Source organism: Biomphalaria glabrata, chromosome 7, assembly GCF_947242115.1.
Source record: "Biomphalaria glabrata chromosome 7, xgBioGlab47.1, whole genome shotgun sequence".
NCBI classification, from domain to species: Eukaryota; Metazoa; Mollusca; class Gastropoda; family Planorbidae; genus Biomphalaria; species Biomphalaria glabrata.
In genome coordinates this window covers 8754255-8774107 of record NC_074717.1, presented here as the reverse complement: position 1 = coordinate 8774107, position 19853 = coordinate 8754255, and the positions used below count along the sequence as shown (strand labels likewise).

The following is a 19853-nucleotide window of genomic DNA, read 5'->3' as shown; positions in this document are numbered from 1 at the left end:
CCACACCCATCCTCGGACACTTTGCTCATTAATTCATTAACATAAACAGGACATGAATAAAAAAAAAAACAAAATAACAATAAGTGAATTATTTTGTTTGATACTAACAAGGGAAATTAATCCTTCAGTATTCACAGATATGGCTACGTTTGTAGGGTTTTGTCCCCTTAGATACTTGTTAACGCTATCTCTCCCACAGCATTATCGGAACAAGTTGATAGTTTTAACAATTATTTATTGTACCTAAAAAAACATAAATCAATAAACAAATTTTAGTTAATTATTATTATTATTACTATTATTAATTATTTTGTTTAATATCGAATCAGGGAAATAACTTCTATATTATTGAGATGTATAGTTGTAAGGGTGGAGTTCTTCCCCTCAGATAAGCTTTTTTTTTGTAATATTTTTTTTTCAAACCAGCAATAGTTTCATGGTACAAATTCAGTTACAGCTTCTAATAAGGAATAGTGTCTTGTCACTGGATTCAGTAACGGCCAATGTGATGGCATTCATTGCGTACACCTCTTTTTAAAAGTAATAAACATCTATCATTCAATGGTTATATATTTATTTTTCCATCCCCCATTCCAGCCTTCTACTTTCCCATCCCTCACTGCACTCCATAGTTAAATCTAATATCACACGTGTCTCGTTGTCTGCCATAGATAGCCATGTCACTTTAGCTCTATAGATTCATTCCTGACGTTGAACACCTCATTTAAGCTTCTTGACACTGTCGATCTGAGTAGTGTCCCTTTAGTTCTAAAAATATGCACAATTTTCTATTTATATTCCAGGGGAACATTCTTTTTCTTAAAAAAAAAAGTGTTTTTAAAACAGAAAAAAAAAATTATGGGTTGAGTTTAAACACTAAGAGAATTTCATTAAAAGAATTGTTTAAAAAATGTTAGATTTAAAAAATAACTACACGCATAGGTATGTTGGCTTTAAAAAAAAATTCTAATCCTTTATTATTTCTTATAGAGAAGGGAGAGAGAAGAGCAGAGAGAGAGAGAGAGAGAGAGAGAGAGAGAGAGAGAGAGAGCTAGAGAGGGAGAGAGAGAGAGAGAAAATTAATAAATAAATTTAATTGTGGACAGACCAAAAAAACGGAGATATGTGTAAAAATAATTGACTTCTTAAGTATTAAAATACTAGCGGTTATTTTTCTTCTTAAAACTTCCATTCTACTGCTACCACATTTCTTCAGCTTCCATTACATCGGCACCACATTTCTTTCTTTCACAGCTTATTTATTTACACTACTTCCAATCCAAGTATTATCAATTAATAAAACCATGAGATAATTTCAGAAACTTTAACTTATCTGTCGTCGAATAAATCTCTAAGAAACGCAATTATACTTACTATGGAAAGACTATAAATAGTTAGGTTTTTTTTTGGTGTTTCCGGTGTACAAAATAAGGACGTGTGGATATGCTAGTTTTTTTTTTTTTTAAAAATATTTTATGATAAATTTTGTGTTTTTTAGCGGCCCCCGAAAGGGGAAAAGACGCTATTAGTTTTGTGCGAAATGTCTGTCCGTCTGTCCGTCTGACCGTCTGTCCGTCTGTCCGTCCGTCCCGTTTAGATCTCGTAAACTAGAAAAGATATTGAAAATCCGACATCACAATATTTTAGACCATTCAAAGTTCTGATGCAACGGCTACTTTTTTTTTTCTGAAAGCGAAAAATCTCATTTTTAAAATCAGTTATGCAAGCAGTTTTTTAAAGAGAAAAAGCTAATTAATATGCATTATAAGTTAGACCTAAATTAAAAAGAATAGTAATCTTGTAAACTTCATTTTCGTGAACTTTTTCTTTATTGCGAATTTTTTTTTTTTTTTTTTTTTTTTTTTAGCATTCGAATAAGAGATTGAGCCTTTTCAAAACAATTACATCAATTATAAGACTTCAGTTAGGCCAGGAGAGGCGCGGTAGCTGAGCGGTAAAGCGCTTGGCTTCTAAACCGGGGGCCCCGGGTTCGAATCCTGGTGAAGACTGGGATTTTCAACTTCGGAATCCTTAGGCGCCTCTGAGTCCACCCAGCTCCAATGGGTACCTGATATTAGTTGGGGAAAAGTAAAGGCGGTTGGTCGTTGTGCTGGCTACATGACACCCTCGTTAACCGTAGGCCACAAAAACAGATGAACTTTACATCATCTGCCCTATAGACCACAAGGTCTGAAAGGGGAACTAGTTAGGCCAGGTTCACATCTAACTTTGCATTAACTTGCACCTATCCTATGATCTGCTGTACCGTTGGGGCACTACACAAGATCTGTCAACCTTCTTTCTCCATGCTTATCTCTCATTTGTCTTTGATATAATTTCATTTGGATGTTCTTTCTGAAAATATTGGAGCCTGCCTGGGTGGACCACTTCGGGGGCCGATTTTTAGTTTGTGTTTCCACACAAACTGTCTTTGTAATTGTTTCTTTTTTGGTTGCGCTACAGAATCAAATTTTCTAAGTTCTTCCGTTTGTACACAAAATAATTTTAATATGAAGGAAATATTCAACGTTCACTCTATAACAGGGGTTCTTAACCTGTGGGTCGCGACCTACTTAGGGGTCGATTGATGATTTGCCAGAGGTAGCCAAAGACCATCGGAAAAATGGATTGTTATTCTTCTATTGATGTGTGTGTGTGCGGGTGTGTGTGTGGGGGTCGCGACAGAGTGGGGGGATTGTAAAGAGGGGTCGCCGAGCTTAAAAGGTTGGGAACCGCTGCTCTATAACTTACAAATTATTTTTAAATAATTGGACTTCAAACTAGCGATGAGAAAGAGGATTTGACACGAAGATTTTCTGCTACGCATTGAGATAGTGTTAAACTTATAGTGATCTAGATCTAGCTCATTTTTTGTTATTTAGTTGGCAACAGTGAAATTGAATTGTGTGTCCTTGACATTGTTTAATTTATCAGGAAAATCACTTAGGTCTACTTTTTTTAAGCATTGTGAAGAATTACTTTGATGAAAAACAAGGCAGCAAATCTAGGCTAGAGTTGCTTCCTTTTTCATCAAAATAATTCTGACTCTAGCATGATAGAAAATAATGCGTACGTGCGTGCTCGTTTGAACAAAAAAAATAAAAACGAAACCGTGACAAGACTGTTTTAGAGCTGACCAGTTCTCCTTGTGTTCGAGTGTCCAAAGTCCCTCCTTAAATGTAGGTTAACACTGACCACGGAAAGTTGGTAAAATTTCTGGAAGCCCCAGTAAACTTAATGACAGACTGTGACTGGACGGCGGGTCATCGAGCACTTGGAGGCCTTTAAAAGTGAGACTCAAGGCTCGGTAAATAGTGAAAGTCAACACACTCACGCACTCACTCACGCACTCACACAGCACTGACACACAGATGAAGCTTGGTTGCTATGGAGAAACACAAAGCGTTGTCTTTGAATTCTGGGATGTAAATGTAATTATAGGGAGTGCGTCGCAATTCTTTCTGAAAAGTCTCTCTCTCTCTGTCTGTCCGTCTCTCTGTCTCTCTCTCTACACACACAAACACACACACACACACACACACACATATATATATATATATATATATATATATATATATATATATATATATATATATATATATATATATATTATAAAGTAGAATGTGAGGGGTATGTATGTATGTATGTATGTATGTTACTTATAGACATCAAAACCGCTTGACCAATCTTGATAAAACTAGGCAGGAATGTTCCTTGGGTACCAACTTAGACCGTAGTGTATGTATTGTAGCCCTAAAACAAACTTAAGACCCTCAAAAAAAATAAAGTTGTCCGACTCTATTACAGCTATAGTATTTTATGGATCTAGGCCATGTCTACAATGTTGACATGAGAAAAGATAGAAAGGATTTAGACCTAGATCTAATTTTAAGAAATACACTTTGCGCAGATAGTTTTTTACTTTGACACATGAAAAGACAAAAGAAGATCCATTGATTTCATTATATAATAAAATTAACCTTCAATTTTGTGTTTCAAAAGCATTTTTTACATTAATTAGTTCCTTATATCTGTGACTACAGATTCCTGACGAACATTCTTTCATTAGACAATACCGTAATGAATCGCGTACTAAAAATTAATTCGTTTAATTGTTTACTTTATAATCCCATCCCTAGATCTAAAACTCTAATTCAACTCTAAGATGATAAAACTTCTCTTCGCACAGATAGTTTTATACTTTAACACATAAATATATTAATTAAAGTCCATTCATTTCATATTTTGATCAAATAAACATTAAAATTTGGTTTTCTAAAGCTACATTCGCTTACGAAAGCTGCGAAGCCGAGTTGAGATAGGCCTAGATCTATATTCATTCATGAATCGCGTACTAAAAATTATTTCGTTTAATTGTTCACTTTATAATCCCATTTATTTAACAAAGCTATCGCTCTTTTCGTTTTTAATAGATAAGAATGTATCGACTTCGGGTAAACCATTTTCGCAAAACTAATTTTATTTTCGTAGCGAAAGAGAAATAACGTGAAAGGATCATTAGCTACGTTTAACATACATCTAAATCCAATCCACTAGATTATACAAAAGCAAATGTTTTAATTTTAAAAAATGGATTTAAGCCTATTAGCTATTTTGATTTGATAGCTTCATTCACACTATTTTTACATTGACACATTCGCTTTACTTATTACATTATTATTTCGTTTAATTGTTTACAAAACACTCTCAGTGACTATATCGACAGTAATGCGCAAATAAAGACCCGCGGGTCGCGGGTAACATATGTCTAGTATATTATAAAGTAGAATGTGTGGAGTATGTATGTATGTATGTATGTATGTATGTTACTTATAGACATCAAAACCGCTTGACCAATCTTGATAAAACTAGGCAGGAATGTTCCTTGGGTACCAACTTAGACCGTAGTGTATGTATTGTAGCCCTAAAACAAACTTAAGACCCTCAAAAAAAATAAAGTTGTCCGACTCTATTACAGCTATAGTATTTTATGGATCTAGGCCATGTCTACAATGTTGACATGAGAAAAGATAGAAAGGATTTAGACCTAGATCTAATTTTAAGAAATACACTTTGCGCAGATAGTTTTTTACTTTGACACATGAAAAGACAAAAGAAGATCCATTGATTTCATTATATAATAAAATTAACCTTCAATTTTGTGTTTCAAAAGCATTTTTTACATTAATTAGTTCCTTATATCTGTGATTACAGATTTCCTGACGAACATTCTTTCATTAGACAATTCAGTAATGAATCGCGTACTAAATATTAATTCGTTTAATTGTTTACTTTATAATCCCATCCCTAGATCTAAAACTCTAATTCAACTCTAAGATGATAAAACTTCTCTTCGCACAGATAGTTTTATACTTTAACACATAAACATATTAATTAAAGTCCATTCATTTCATATTTTGATCAAATAAACATTCAAAATTGGTTTTCTAAAGCTACATTCGTTTACGAAAGCTGCGAAGCCGAGTTAAAGGCCTAGATCTATATTCATTCATGAATCGCGTACTAAAAATTATTTCGTTTTATTGTTACTTTATAATCCCATCCCTAGATCTAAAACTCTAATTCAACACTAAGATGATAAAACTTCTCTTCGCACAGATAGTCTTATACTTTAACACATAAACATATTAATTAAAGTCCATTCATTTCATATTTTGATCAAATAAACATTCAAAATTGGTTTTCTAAAGTTACATTCGTTTACGAAAGCTGCGAAGCCAGGTTGAGATAGGCCTAGATCTATATTCATTCATGAATCGCGTACTAAAAATTATTTCGTTTAATTGTTCACTTTATAATCCCATTTATTTAACAAAGCTATCGCTCTTTTCGTTTTTAATAGATAAGAATGTATCGACTTTGGGTAAACCGATTTTCGCAAAACTAATTTTATTTTCGTAGCGAAACTGAAATAACGTGAAAGGATCATTAGCTACGTTTAACATACATCTAAATCCAATCCACTAGATTATTCAAAAGCATTTTTTACATAAATTAGTTCCTGATATCTGTGACTACAGATTTCCTGGCGAACATTCTTTCATTACACATTACCAAATGGTTACACATTAACACATCTCTCTACTGAGTCTATTCCTAGGCCTAGGTCTAAAACTCTTATTGAACTCTAAGATGATAAAACTTCTTTTCGCAAAGATAGGTTTATGCTTTTACACATAAACATACTAATTATTGTCCATTCATTTCATATTTTAATCAAATTAACATTCAAATTTGTTTTTCTAAGCATTTTTAATACATTCGTTCGCTAAAGCTGCGTTGCCGTGTTGAGATAGGCCTATATTTATTCATGAAAAAAAGTTCACGCATGCGCAGCACAGAATGAACTCTATAAAAGCCAATTTTTAACTCTAGATTAGTGTAGATTTATATCTATGTCTACCTCAAGATCTACTTTATACTTTATACACATGAACATACAAAATTTAGTCTATTCATCTCAAATTTTAATAAAATATATGTAGGCCTACAAGCAAATGTTTTAATTTGAAAAAAAAAAATGGATTCAAGCCTATTAGCTATTTTGATTTGATAGCTTCATTCACACTATTTTTACATTGACACATTCGCTTTACTTATTACATTATTATTTCGTTTAATTGTTTACAAAACACTCTCAGTGACTATATCGAAAGAAATGCGCAAATAAAGACCCGCGTGTCGCGGGTAACATATGTCTAGTATATATATATAATACTAGCCGGATATGACCTGCGTGCGGGCCTAAGTTTGTGTATTACTGATCTTGTGGATTCGAGTTAGATCCACGTCAAACTTGGAGAATGTTCCAATCACATTTCTTTTTTTTTGTTTTTGACACGAAAATGAAAGTAAACAATGAAAGTGTATTTACCTATTAAGCGGTGACATATTCATATCCAATCTAAATTTTATGTGTACCTGATTTGTTTAAACGTTTTGACCTTCCCTTAGTCTGTTGACAGTCTTTCTCCATTTGGTCTCATTCTCTTGACTCATTCTCTTGACTCCATATTCTCTTGTGTCATTCTCTTGACTTCATATTCTCTTGTCTCATTCTCTTGACTCCATATTCTCTTGTCTCATTCTCTTGACTACATATTCTCTTGACTCCATATTCTATTGACTCCATATTCTCTTGAATCCATATTCTCTTGTCTCATTCTCTTGACTTCATATTCTCTTGTGTCATTCTCTTGACTCCATATTCTCTTGTCTCATTCTCTTGACTACATATTCTCTTGTGTCATTCTCTTGACTCCATATTCTCTTGTCTCATTCTCTTGATTCCATATTCTCTTGTCTCATTCTCTTGACTCCATATTCTCTTGTCTCATTCTCTTGACTCCATATCCTCTTGACTCCATATTCTATTGACTCCATATTCTCTTGAATCCATATCCTCTTGACTCCATATTCTATTGACTCCATATTCTCTTGAATCCATATTCTCTTGACTCCATATTCTCTTGACTCCGTATTCTCTTGACTTTATATTCTCTTGACTCCATAATCTTCATTGTCATTCTAGCATTTTTTAATTTCCTTCCCATATAGAAAACAGGAAGTGTCAGTCCTACGTTCCTGTCACGTGGCCCGCAAGATGGCGGCCAGTAACGTGAGCAGCCCCAGAACCAAGCAGAGGTCGTCTTCACTGAAGAAGCCTCGCAGGCGTCAGCTGGACAACATGGAGCTGGACGAAATGAGGCCGAGGACGACGTCTTTGCCCACTAGGAATGACATCATACGACCAGGGATGAGGTATCTGTCGCCGATATCTGACCACGATTGTGGGTGAGTTACGTTCCTCTAGCAGTTATCGGTTTTGAGCAACAACCCCAATTGCTCCTAATGTTTAAATCAATCAATCAATCAATCAATCAATCAATCAATCAATCAATCAATCAATCAATCTATCTATCTATCTATCTATCTATCTATCTATCTATCTATCTATCTATCTATCTATCTATCTATCTATCTATCTATCTATCTATCTATCTATCTATCTATCTATCTATCTATCTATCTATCTATCTATCTATCTATCTATCTATCTATCTATCTATCTATCTATCTATCTATCTATCTATCTATCTATCTATCTATCTATCTATCTATCTATCTATCTATCTATCTATCTATCTATCTATCTATCTATCTATCTATCTATCTATCTATCTATCTATCTATCTATCTATCTATCTATCTATCTATCTATCTATCTATCTATCTATCTATCTATCTATCTATCTATCTATCTATCTATCTATCTATCTATCTATCTATCTATCTATCTATCTATCTATCTATCTATCTATCTATCTATCTATCTATCTATCTATCTATCTATCTATCTATCTATCTATCTATCTATCTATCTATCTATCTATCTATCTATCTATCTATCTATCTATCTATCTATCTATCTATCTATCTATCTATCTATCTATCTATCTATCTATCTATCTATCTATCTATCTATCTATCTATCTATCTATTTTCTCTCTCTCTCTCTCTCTCGAATCGACATTCTTATATTTTTATGTCTATGCAGTTGATAATTCCTTCAATTCAGTAATGTCTTGAAATCTAGAGGCTGTAAAAAATGATTCTTATAAATACTATTTCTGAGTGATTCCACATCACTGACCTGTATCACTTTTTTCTTCACCTTTCCCTTTGTTTGTTAGGTAGTTGAGAGGGGGGGGGGGCAAGGAAGCTGAGTGGCAGTGGTTAAGCACTTGGCATCCGATCTTGAGGTTTTGGGTTCGAATCTCGGTGAAGACTAGGATTTTGAATATCGGAGTTTTATAATTTTTACTTTTGGGATCTTCAAGGAGCCTCTATATGAGTCCACTCAACTTTAATGGATACCTGACGTTAATTGGGGAAAGTAAAGGCGGCTGGTCGTTGTGTTGGCCACATGACACCCTGCTCGTTAACCGTTGGCCAAAGAAACATATGACCTTAACATCAGTCTGAAAGAGGAACTTAACGAGTTGAAAAATCGGTTTATGACCTCTATACGAATATGTTTAAGACGCTTAATGAACTCTAATTGAACGTTACGGAGATTGCGATATTTGAATTTAACTTATTTGTTGATTTTGTTGTAGATTCAGAAAGGTGCTTAATTTTTGTTTTGCTTTTTTCTGTCTTATTTTTTATTTTACTATTTTATTTGTGGTAACCCTAGGGCCTCCAGTTAATCACTTGCTCTGTTTCTTCTTTCCTCATGGGCTCACCTGAATGACAGCCTCCAACCTCTACGCTCTTTCATCACCACTCCCAAAGGTTTAATCAACCGCGGGGACTCCATCAGATCCCGCAGCACCAGCAGCGTGTTGTCGTCCTGCAGCGGGAGCACCACAGAACTGACCCCGCAATCAAGGTAGGTGTGACTGTGTTTCACTCCTGCATGTTCTACTGTTCAAATTTGGTAATGAGCTTTATGCATACTTTATTTTTAGAAAATGTCTATGATTATAAATACATATAAAATAATTCAACAATAAGTCATAGCTTGTACTTCCACAATGAAAACATTCTGTATTTAGAGAGTTTAGTATCAATTGGTCTCGATACACTAAATGGGAGATTCACTTCAAAATCATGATTAAGCCTTAATATTGTTAGGCGCTTCCACGGTGTTTAATGCAAATAAAAAAACGAAGGCAACACATAATGTAATCCAATAACCCCGGCGAAAGGCCAAACAATCAATATTAATTAATCGACGTCAATATTGGACAAGAAGTTTATTAACGATGAACCGTCGAATGTCAGCCCATTCTCTAAGTTCATAACTAGCTTCCTATCTCTAAGGCGTCCTGGAAGTAGTCTGTTTACTTCTGCTGATATTTCGCTCTGCCTGGTCTTGTTTTTAGTAGTCACGTCATTATCTCTTAATCAAAACTTGCCCTATTTCAGAAACAAAATACTATTCTAATCGTGCCATAACAATATGTATGCACCTTCTTCCCTAGTGCCTTTAGGGCCTTAGAGCATGGAACAAGTTGTCTGAATCAGCCAGGAAAACTAACGACTTTGTGAAGTCTCTATTCACAATGGCCAATGAGAGTAACGTTGGACGTAATTATCTCCTTTTTTCAAAGGAGCTTCTGTAATTAAGAGTTAAGAAAAGATAGAAGCAAGAAATAGTGTTTTAACCCTTGACATACAATAAACGTTACACAGTGGGTCTCAACCTAAATGTCAGCGTAGCTAGGGAGTTATGGTATATGTCTTAGATATGCTGAGAACAAACAGGAAGTGAGTGTATATACAGTATCATCTTTGGGCCTATAGGTGTGAGACTATTGGTCTATTACTATTACATGTGTTAAGTAGTGCCTAACCATATGGACTACAAACGGTGATAATTTTTTGAATATTTTTTTCTGAAATCGTGAGACGAATTGTCAATGAAATACATGGGAGCAAAAAGAGATGTAGTCTGATCCCAGCTATGGAGAACCCACTTAAAAAGATTGAAAAATGTAACAGGAAATGACTTCCGCAAGTGAGACTCCACCATTACTGGCTTTGCAGAGTTCAGCAAAGTTCTCCCCCCTTGAATAGCAAACATCCAATCGTCTCAAGAGAGCACGGGGCCAATGATAATGCATAATACAATGCAATGACCTGTCCAAGAAAATATTTATTATGCACAAAACAAATATCAAACATTTTAACAGGCCACAGAAGCGAATATGCTGCTGTTTTTTTTTTTTCACAAGAGTTCTCAAACGTTGCAATAATACAACAGGGACCACATTGCGGTACATGCGTTGCCTGGGGCAAAATGTACTATTGTTTACCGTGTTGGTTTGTCTAACTATGACGTAGATCCTGGGACAAAAATATATTTTATTATACCACAGAGGGCACAACATATGTAAATGGAGCCTTTAGGGACTAGGTGTCCGCCAGAAGGAGAAAGAATATCAGTGCGAAAGGGTGAGATACGGAATTATTTTCTTAAAATTCCTTTTTTGTGTGTTTCTCTCATAGTGAAGCAGATTTATCGGAAGTATATATACGAAACACAACTGTCAGATCTGTGACTACGCAGAACATATGATAGTCTTATATTAAAACCATTGTTTTTAATCAAATGGAGTTAGTGAGATTTAAAGTTAGAGCTATCATCACGCACCCTCTCTACATTCCAACACCTCTACTTTATACTTCCTACATTCTCGTTCCTACATCCGTACATCCCGACATTCTAATTTCCTTAATTCTACATTCCTTATATTTCTATTTACTACATTCCAAATTCCTAGTTCCTAAATTCCTACATTCTTGATATTCATATTTCCTATATTCAAAACTCCTATTTCCTACATTCCAAATTCTAGTTACTAAATTCCTACATTCGTTATTTTCCTATTTCCTAAATTCCGACATTCTTTATATTTATATTTCTTACATTCCAAATTCCTAGTTCCTACATTTTTTAAATTCTTATTTCCTACATTCCAAATTCCTAGTTCCTACATTCCAAATTCCTAGTTCCTACATTCCAAATTCCTAGTTCCTCTATTCTTTATATTTTCATTTCCAACATTCCAATTTCCTAGTTGCTACATTCTTACATTCTGTATATTTCTACTTCCTACATTCGAAATTCCAATTTCCTGGATTCCTACACCCTTAAACCTACATTCCAAATTTATCTGCCACATTTCTTCATCCCTGCATTTCTACTTTCTGTATTCTGGTTTGATTTATCTTGAACTTTTGCGTCAGATCACTCATTGAAAAAGCTTTAAAATAAAACAAAATCTCGTTAATTAAGCCGTGCATATGCAAAGGGAATCAAAGGAGGTGGCTAAATCGATTTTGTTTTTAATCAAATATTTTTTGTTGATATAAAGAATAATCTGAGATTTTCACTAATACAATTTATATTCGATAATAAAATGTGAAATCAAATCACTCAGTCTGTATATTGTTTCGTCTGATACCCTACAGACTGAAGGGTCTCAATGTAATTACCACCGCCACAGCTTAAGTAAAATGGAGATAAATGTTATTGCTCAATTAAAGAAGAAATCTCACAGGTTATATAGAGATGTTGATCTAGAGGTTATATAGAGATGTTGATCTGGAAGATGACGGAGCCATTAAGCGCCTACATTAAAAAAAACTTTCGGCGCGATCCAAGCAAGACTATAAAAACAAAACACGTTACCTAATAGAGAAAAAAAAAGTGAACTTAATTTAGTGTACTTTAAAGTCTGAATTAGTATCTGCGTAAAGTACAGGCGCCGAGAAAAAAAAACACGTGAACTTGATAGAAAACTGAAAACAAAGATACTAGAAGACTTTCCTATTTTCGGTTGAAAGGATTCTACGAGACGAATAACAATTTTGGAAAGTATTGAGGGTCGAGAGTTGTTGGGGTTTTTTTTCTCTCGCACAGCTTACAAAAAAAAAAAAAAACGACAATGATCTTACTCTCAAACCTAAACACGACTGATGGCTTCATTAACATTCTGTTTTGGAGAGTATCGGGGTCATATTAATCACTTATTTTACTGACAATGACGTAATAATTAACGGTGTTGATATAAATAGCAGACTTTAAATAGACTTTTTAAAAGGGAAGTAATTGTTGAGACAATGTGTAATTGATTTCAAGGACGCTTAATTTGATGTATGTCTAACCTTAAGTGTATAGGATGACGTTAATAAAGTTAATAATAAAAAACGACAACAACATTTGAAGTGAAGGAAGTTCGGAAATGTATTCTCCGAGTATCAAAGTGCTTGCTGATATTTATTTTATGCTAATGAAATACTGGTTTCTGAAAAAAAAATTACTGAAAGAAAAAATTAAGATTATGTTAAGACAATAGAACGAAATATCACTATTATATCTCACCTTAGTTTAGTACATTTCATTTTCTATATTTAAAAAATTATTAATTACGTCCAATTGATTAACTGTTAAATTTTTTTTTGATCGGCTCATTTGTTGTAATCGACAATGAGTAGTTTGAACTTGATCTGAGAATAGGGAGGTGGGAGAAATAACGTGTCAAATATTCCACCCACGCAGAGAGAGAGTTAAAATAAGCTTAGTCAGCGTGTACACGGGAGGGATTATTTTTGTTTTGTTTTTGATAACAGAAGTCCTACTTTTACACATTTCTTATTTCCGAACTCTTTATAATAATAAGGAATGGTTTTGGTACTTTCACTGGAGTACCCAGACTATAAAGCACTTAGAAAACATACGCATAATATACATGTGGAGGCCTTAGGCCAGAGGTTCTCAGCCTGTGGGTCGCGACCCACTTAGGGGTCGATTGACGATTTGCCAGGGTCTCCTAAGACCATCGAAAATAAGACTTGTTTTGTCTATTCTTCTATTGCTGTGTGGATGGGGGTCGCCGCAGAGTGGAGGTTGTAAAAAGAGGTCGCCGAGCTTAAAATGTTGAGAACCGCTGCCTTAGGCGAAGTGAGCATGGTTGCCCCAAATTAACTAAAAAAATAAAGAAATAAAATTACGCAGCTAATTAAAAACCTAGTGTACTCCAACAGTCCACCCAGCTCTAAGGGGTAGCTGACATTAGTTAGGGGAAAAAGTAAAGGCGGTTGTGCTAGGCACATGACACCCTTGTTAACCGTGGGCCACAGAAACAGATGACTTTTACATCATCTGCCCCATAGACTGCAAGGTCTGAAAGGGGAACTTTACTATACAAATTAAGCTTCATTAAGCTTCATTATATCGATGTATACATGTTGTCATGATATATATATATATATATATATATATATATATATATATATATATATATATATATATTTACAAAGCTTCTATCAACTCACTCTGTCAGATAAAAAGTTTGTACACTTGTACACGTTATTTCTCCCACATCCACTCACAGATCAAGCTGAAATTTTACACATTTATTTCTTTAATCTGACAACACAAGAAACAATAAAAAGTTAACCAATATGTTAATTCAGTTTTGTTAATTCATTATTGTGTTGGGTATCTCGAACAAGGGAAAGAAATTCTACTTGACTGAAAAGTGGTATAAGTTGAATTAGTGCCCTTTATTGTTTGTAAAACTAAAAGTGTGAAAATAACTATAAATAACTATTAAAACTATTTTTATAAGCAGCTCCCTGGCGCAGTGGTTAACGCCTTGGACTGAGGAGTCGAGGCATTAACACTCGAGTTCGAGTTCAGGTCTTTCACATGATTTTTTTTTTATAAATACATTAAAAAAGCAATGACCCAGATACCCCCTTTTTTCTCCCCCCCCCCAACCCCTTCCTTTCCAACTGGTCCAGAGAAGTGATAGGATCATAGCTTATTGAGAAAGCTAAAAGCATGAAATAGCGCGAAACAAAAACAATTGGTAAAATTATTTCTAATCGCTAAGATTTATTATTGTTTGTCTAGATCTATTACAAATTTAATGGCGGGACTGATCCAAACTAATTCATACAATAACGCTTAATATAAGCTTCGTTTTTTTTAAAATATTTTTGTGTTTATTTTGTTTGTTTTGATGTTGCGCTATGCAGTTATTCTTTACCATACAGAGAGTTACGGGATGCTATAATATTTATATTAGGAATTTGGTTTGCGAAATGTACCATACAGTATTCTGTAGGTGATCATAGAAATACGTTAAATGCTAATGCTTGCCAGTGGTAAATAGATCGCAGCCATCGTCATCATCATCATCCTCAAACTCCATTGGAGTGCAAGCCAGAGAGGCTCGAATCCTCTTTTTGCAAAATCCCTGGACAGAAACCGCTGTCGAGCGTAAATCCTGCATGTGTGTGTCACCATACAGGTCAAGAGCAAGTGGCTGCCCAGACCTGTTGAGACGAAGGTCAGCGTCTGAGGCTGTCGTAAAGAATTTCCTCTGTCTCTCCGCACAGTGCGGACACCGTGAGTCGAAGTATGGCCTGAACCGCAATTCACGTGAAACGTATAATGACAGGGGTGACGTTGCTGTGTGTGTGAGTGTGTGTGTGTGATGGGGGTCAAGGTGTGTGACCTCACCAGTTGACACGTAGCAAGAGATGACACTTAAGAGCTAAATTAAAAAAAAAACGAACTGCAACATATAAAAAAGGAATGGTCGCACATTGGACAGTTGTGTGTAACAATATTGCAAATGGATCCAACGATGACCTGTTAACCACTTTCAAAAAATGTAAGCTTAAACTCTATGGCCACATCACAAGGTCCTCAGGGCTCGCAAAGACCTTCCTTCAGGGAACAGTACCAGGAAGAAAAAGAAGAGGAAGCGATGGGAAGACAACATTAAAGAATGGTCAGGCTTGTCAGCGAATGAAATTCTATCCAAGAAAAATGATAGAGAGGAATGGAGAAAGACGGTTGACAGATGTTTTGTGGTGCCCCAACGGTCGAACAGACTAAGGGAGAGGTGAAGGTGACGGTACAAACAGCGAAAGTAAGTTAGTATCACTTTGTAATATGTTTCAACAAAAAGAATAAACCATCGGCAAATTTTATCTTGTTTATTTTGGAGAAGAGGGGTCTTTTTAAGGGAGAGCACCGAGTGACACAAACCTCGTGTGGTTCTCAAGATGTGATCCGCGGGCTACCAGGGGTCCGCGAGACGACTGAAGGGGGTCCACAGAAATATAAAAAATTTATATAATTAAGAGAATGTAATTGCCATAAGCCAGTTTATCTAATCAGATCATTTGAATAATTATCGAGTTGCGCCTCATTACTGTTTTATATGTCTATTACGTACTATTCAATGACGACCTAAACTAAAGATTTGAAAACATTCTTTACTTGACTTGGGTATTTCCTATTGTGTATTGAATCATTTAACATGTGGACAAACATTATATCCCAATCATAGATCCCAATCACAGATAAATTCATACTAATACACAAGTAGCTTATTGAAACATCCACAAATCAGGAACTTCAACCAATGTTTGAACAAGGAGACCATAAATTCTGGTATCAAAACATATTCTCAATGTATATCCAGCATGATGTGTCATTGTGAAGAAACTGTTGACTGCTTCTCCGTATTCTTGTTTGGCAGAACGTGAGTCCATAGCCACAGTGAGCCTCAGCACAAGTCAAAGAAACCGACGAGAAATTTCTGCAATTTGATGATTTGATCTGGTTATAAAAGATGTAAATGTATTCATAAAAAATCACCAACCTCTTCCAAATCATGAAATTTTAGCATTAATTTCAAATAAAAGCGTTATTATAATGCAAATGTAATGCAGTTTTTTAATATTTTTTTTACATTTATTAATTAGATACTATGCATTTATGTAATTTTTCACTCAGGGATCGGAGGGCAAGTTTGACTATATAAAGGGGTCCCCGGGTCAAACACGTTTGAGAACCGCTGCTGTATGTACGATGCCCTCATTTAAAAAAAAATTGTCAGATGAAAGACAAGGTTAGCATGGAAGCATTACTCCCAAATAGAGATTTAGGTCAAACATTACAAAACAAAATGATCATATTCTTTATAGCAAGGTTCTCCACACAAATGATTTATTAGCTCCATCACCCATCATCATCCCAGCCATCTTGTGTGCACAAAAAATGTCAACGTCACTGTTGGAAGTTATTTTTTGATTACAGAACTATTAGAAGCCAAAGGCATGTTTTAGTTAACATGTTGAAGGTGTAGCTAGGGGTTGAAACAAATAGACGTATTCTCTATTTTTTAGACATGCTGAACCATTATCGACTGAACAACGTATGGGGCGTGGTGGGTGAGCTGTCAAGCGCGTGTCTTCCGAACCGAACTGTCTCGGGTTCAAATCTCTGTGAAGATTAGGATTTTAAATACCAGAGCTTTAAGAAAACACCAAAGTCCAACAGACTCTGATAGGTACGTGACATTAGTTAGGGAAAGCAAAGGCGGTTGGTCGTTGTGCAGGCCATAGGACACCCTCGTTAACCGTCACCCTTAGAATTACATGACCTTTACATCATTTGCCCTATAGATCGCAAGTTCTGAAAGCGGGTACTTTTTGTATGATAACGTGAGACCTATCGAGCGTCTGATCTTTTGAGACTCTTCGGAAACAATGAAAATAGATTATCAATGATCCCTAGTTTGTAATACTAACGGGGCAAACTAAACAAGACGATGTAACTGAACTCTGGGAAATGACTCTTAATTTCAACTCATCGTGATCCGCCTTTCAACGGAAGCGAAAACTTGATTCACGTTTCTGTCGGCAAACATTTCTTCCCAGGTAGTTTAAAATGTTTTTGTTATCGATCGGGCCCCTTATATATTAAGCAGACGAGAATATGCTGGCCAATGAGAAGATTGATTACATTTAACTTCCGGTCATAGCTTAGGCGAATTTAATTTTATAAAGTGTGGGGTATGTCAATTGTTTCTCTTAAAGTACATTCTGTGTTTAGGCTCGAAATGTGACATTGAAAAGGATTCGGTTTTACGAACAATCACATTGAAAAAAACACACACGAATAAACACTTGAATAAACACTTGAACAAACATTGACACACATGACACCAGTGGCGTAGCTAGGGCTCTGGAGACCAGGGGAGCTTGACCTCTCTAGAGGCCCCTGAATTTTGACTTACGACACCATGACATGAGATAATGTACTTAATAACTTAATAATATATAACTCAGGTTAATCCCAGAGAGTAACCCTGCACGGAAAGGATTAATCTGTGTGGTATACATTCAACAAGGTCACTACCTTTTATAACGACATGAATAGCAAGATAACATGTAAAAAAAATTCGGACTAATTCGGACACTAGCTTAGGGATCCTCCCCCCCCCCCCAACAAGTTGGGGTCCGGAGGGACGTTCGAATTGTGACCCCCTACTCCACTGCATTGAAGTAGATATTCTTCAGAGACGCTGGAGATGGATAGGTCACACCCTTCGCAAGCCTGCATCCAACATAACAAGGCGAGCCCTGACCTGGAACCCCCAAGGAAAGAGGAAGAGGGGACGGTCCAAGTCTTCACCAGGATTCGAACACGTGACCCTCAGGCCCGGAAACCAAGCGCTTTACCACTCAGCCACTGCGCCTCACGAGATAGTACTACAATAATAACAATAAAAAAGGAGTTACAAAAAAAAGTAACAGAAAGTCAAAAATCTTTCCTTCTAAAACAACTCTGGTCTCTATGGGAACGAAAAAAGAAAGGAGACATTGGTTTAGAGTGCCTTCTATTCCCGCCAGAACATTATGGGATGGCACGAGACGTCACATTTGATCAGCAAAAACTAAAATTTGTTAAAAGTACGGAGTGAAAATGTAATACCCTCAAAACTTTCAAATCTAATCTTTTTTTACGAGTTCGTTTGTGTTATGAGTGTGTGTTTGTGTTTGTGTTTGTGTGTGTCATGCACTTTAAGTCGTTCGAAACACCAATGATATCAATGCAGTTAAAAGAGGGGCACCTGCATTGAAAATCCTTTTTATTACCAAACTTATATCAACTCACTCTGTCTGTCTGTCTGTCTGGTCAGAATGTTTGAAACGTTATTTCTCCCACTTCCCATTCTCAGATCAAATTAAAACTTCGCACAATTCTTCATTTTTGATGACAACACATGAATCAATAAACTATTCGCAGATAATTTAATCAATTAACCATTATTAATTAATTTTTAAAAAGGAAAATGCACTAAGCCAACGGGAGATAAGCCTTGCGAAAATGAGAGATGAATGTTGCTCTTGTCAACATGCAAGATACCAGGCGCGTTAGATTCGCAAGACCAGGAGAGTAACTTATGCAATTGAGTACAATTAATTGCACTTTATGCAATTTAAAGTAATACATGCAAGTTCTCACAATAAAAGCAAGTTAATAAAAAAAATGTTAGTAAAAATGAATATTTTTAAAAATCTGATATTCATTAAATTATTAAGTGCAAAATAATCGCACTATAAGTTTTATAAAGGAGGTGTAAGGGTTGTGTCAGGTACCTACGTACTCACAATAAAATCATTGACTCGCTGTTAACAATGTAATAGCTTAATGATATGAATGTAAGTTATAATGACAAACTGACTCCTTAAATCTTTCTTAGCCATCTTTGTTGAGCCACATTTAGTGTTTTTGAATTTCAGCAGATGACTATTCACTGCACTTTATTAATGGAGCCCAGCCACTGGTAGAAATGTGTAACCTCTCTTGAATACGCTCTTGGAATTAGGTGACTGTAGTTCGCTTTAAATTTTAAATCGAAAAGGGAAGTTTTATCGTCAAAATCATTTGTTGGGGGATTTAAACAAAAAATCTCTGGCATTATTCTATTTTTAAATTCAAAACCACATTTAGCTACGTTCATAGAATTGGGTAACTGTAGTTGCTTTAGAACAGGGGTGGGCAAATACGGCCCGCCGAAGTGTTTTATGCGGCCCGCGGACACCTAAAGAAATCAGGTGTGCCCACACATCACACAAATGTATAAAAATGCAAATATATTAAAAAAATAAATAATGGTAAATAACTATAGAACTTGAAACTTTTGATTCTTATCAGTTATAATGAAAAGGCTAAAGAAACATTGTCTCTAAACGTCATTCTAAAAAGTTTAAAGTAAAAACATAAGATTATTTTAAATGCCAATAATTCGAAATATTCCGTTAAAGACGCAAGTTCACGCCAGTATTTATTCAGTGCTATGAAGAACTGTGTTGAAAAGGGGGGGGGGGGTTAAACTCAAAACTCCTTTGGCTACGCTCATAGAATTTTGCGTGTGTAATTTGCTTTATTTATCGTGAAGAAGGGGTTTATCGTAAATTTTGGATGGGGTTTTAAGATCAAAATCTTC

General features: G+C 35.4%; 1 protein-coding gene across 1 annotated transcript in view; it reads left to right on the top strand.

Moving 5' to 3' along the window:
• The window catches only part of LOC106058393 (GTP-binding protein RAD-like), a 174228-nt gene that overhangs the window by 99715 nt on the left and 54660 nt on the right, over nucleotides 1–19853 (top strand). Inside the window, exons 3-4 of the mRNA XM_056036632.1 lie at nucleotides 7579–7815; nucleotides 9281–9415. Of these exons, the coding sequence (XP_055892607.1) occupies nucleotides 7625–7815; nucleotides 9281–9415 (326 nt within the window). The 5' untranslated portion in view covers nucleotides 7579–7624. The remainder of the gene's footprint in view (nucleotides 1–7578; nucleotides 7816–9280; nucleotides 9416–19853) is intronic.